The sequence below is a fragment of the Saccostrea cucullata genome, unplaced genomic scaffold (genome assembly GCF_032062105.1).
Source record: "Saccostrea cucullata isolate Sc308-1 unplaced genomic scaffold, CSIRO_AGI_Scuc_v1 ctg1375, whole genome shotgun sequence".
NCBI classification, from domain to species: domain Eukaryota; kingdom Metazoa; phylum Mollusca; class Bivalvia; order Ostreida; family Ostreidae; genus Saccostrea; species Saccostrea cuccullata.
In genome coordinates this window covers 240,240-242,314 of record NW_026926358.1, presented here as the reverse complement: position 1 = coordinate 242,314, position 2,075 = coordinate 240,240, and the positions used below count along the sequence as shown (strand labels likewise).

The 2,075-nt window shown below is 37.4% G+C and overlaps 1 protein-coding gene across 1 annotated transcript; it reads left to right on the top strand.

Moving 5' to 3' along the window:
• On the top strand, positions 1-2,075 carry LOC134271453 (uncharacterized). The gene is made up of 2 exons (XM_062753648.1): positions 1-382; positions 1,680-2,075. The coding sequence occupies exons 1-2, from the start codon at positions 88-90 to the stop codon at positions 1,952-1,954; spliced, it is 570 nt and encodes a 189-aa protein (XP_062609632.1). The 5' UTR covers positions 1-87; the 3' UTR covers positions 1,955-2,075.

The following is a 2,075-nucleotide window of genomic DNA, read 5'->3' as shown; positions in this document are numbered from 1 at the left end:
ATTTTCCTGTGTGTTTTTGTTACTGTTTTCAAGCCTTTTCAATGTGCACGTGAGATCGGCAATCCAGACGACAATGCCAGAGATGGCATGGAAGAGAAACTGGAATATATGGAGATGGAGCTTACAGAAGTGAAAAAAGTCGTCCTTCGGCTTGATGAAGAAAATGCAGAGCTGAAGGCCAGGCTCGGAGATCTAGAAAATGCTTTCCAAAATGGAGAAGGAAAACTTCAGACCTCTGGGCAAGACAGGACCATGGTTGGCAATGCGTTGAAAAGTTCTGACATCGTGCATGGAGTTCCGAATGACTCAAAAAAAGACATGATTATTACAGAAAATCAACAGTATCAACTGAAGGGAAGCGATTGGAACAGAAAAAGAATAGGTTATTATGAAATGAATTAATATTTCCTAATTAATATTTAATTGTCAAATACCATTAGCTCAATCTAAGGAATCTTTGATTTTCTCAAAAAGAACAAGACATAGTAACGACCGAATCTGGTCCCTTATTTGATGAAAAACTCAGATCACAGTTAAAAATGCGATAGTTTGTAGTTGTTTGTAGTACTAAGATTAGTTGTAGAACTAAGATTAATCCTTTTTTTTACAATCAGCAATAGTTTGATTCAAAACTTACAAAGATACCTTAAAAGCTAGCTAGGGCCTGGCAATTGGATATTTTCCTAAACTTCCTTAGTTTTAGTGGAATTTGTTAACTTCGAGATAATATTCACTTCGTAAAACATAGAACAAAAGCTTGCCTATCTGATATTTTTATACACCAAAATGAATTTGAATTACCATATTTATATTGGATTCCAAAACTTTATAAAATCCTTACAATTTTGCATTCATATGATGAAGAATTTGTCTTAAACATTATACGCGAAAAGAAGAAAACATTTGCTATGGCCTACATTTCGACATTTCGATCAATCGACGAAGTATTGTCAATTAACAATGATTATTTCTATTCTTATGGCGATTCCATAAAACTTGCTGAGCTTCGCCTGGTTAGACAATGGTTTTCATGTGGTGAAAATTTTCAATGTTACACTCAACTACATGCAAATTTTATATACTAGTATTTATATATTAACATTTACAGTACCCCCACCGACAGCTCTAATCGGTGTAATTTCTATGATAAATGTGTTGACTTTAACTTTTCTATTGTCAACTTCCCTTACTTATGCAGCAATATACCTTCATCACCTGCATACGGATTTTATGTATCCAGCTTTACTCGATACGCAAGAGCATGCTCTACGTATGAACAATTTCTAAAACGAGGTAAATTATTGACAAGCAAGTTAATGAAACAAGAATATCAACAGTCTCGATTAAGGTCATCATTTTGTAAGTTCTATGATCGACACAATGACCTTGTCAGCCAATACAATTTGTCATCAAGTCAAATGCTTACTGACGTTCTTCATACAAATTGTTAGTCCATTATTCATACACTGAGTGACATGGAGCACACGGCGGATGTGACCGGTGGACACTTCTCCGTGACACCTTATCCCACTTCTGATGTTTTGGACGTCCGTCTTTGCTCTGTTTCTATTTTGCATTGTTTTATGGATTATTGACCCTATGTATTGTTCGTAATATAAATATGTTTCATTGGTGTTATTTATCACAAAGCCATCTGCAACAAAAATTTGTAATTACAGTACATCCCACGACAGCTCCAGTGGGTATTATCGCATTTCATGCTTACCTTTCACACAACATACCGGGTCCCCTTGCTGAGCATCACATAATCCAGTTTGATTTTGTGCAGCTGAACAAAGGTAACGGGTATCGAGCGTATGACGGCCTTTTTGTGGTACCTGCATCGGGAACGTACGTTTTTACCTGGGGATTCATGTCAAACACTAGCGACTGCGTGTACACTCAGCTCATGAAGAATTCCGATGTCCTAGGCACTAGGTACGCAGACTCCTGAAGTTCGTCAGTTTGGGATTTTGCCACAGGTGTTGTTGTGACAGACACAAATCAAGGGGACCACGTCTATGTCCGCACAGGACAACACACGCACAAGGACTTTGCAAGCATTGTAGGGAGCA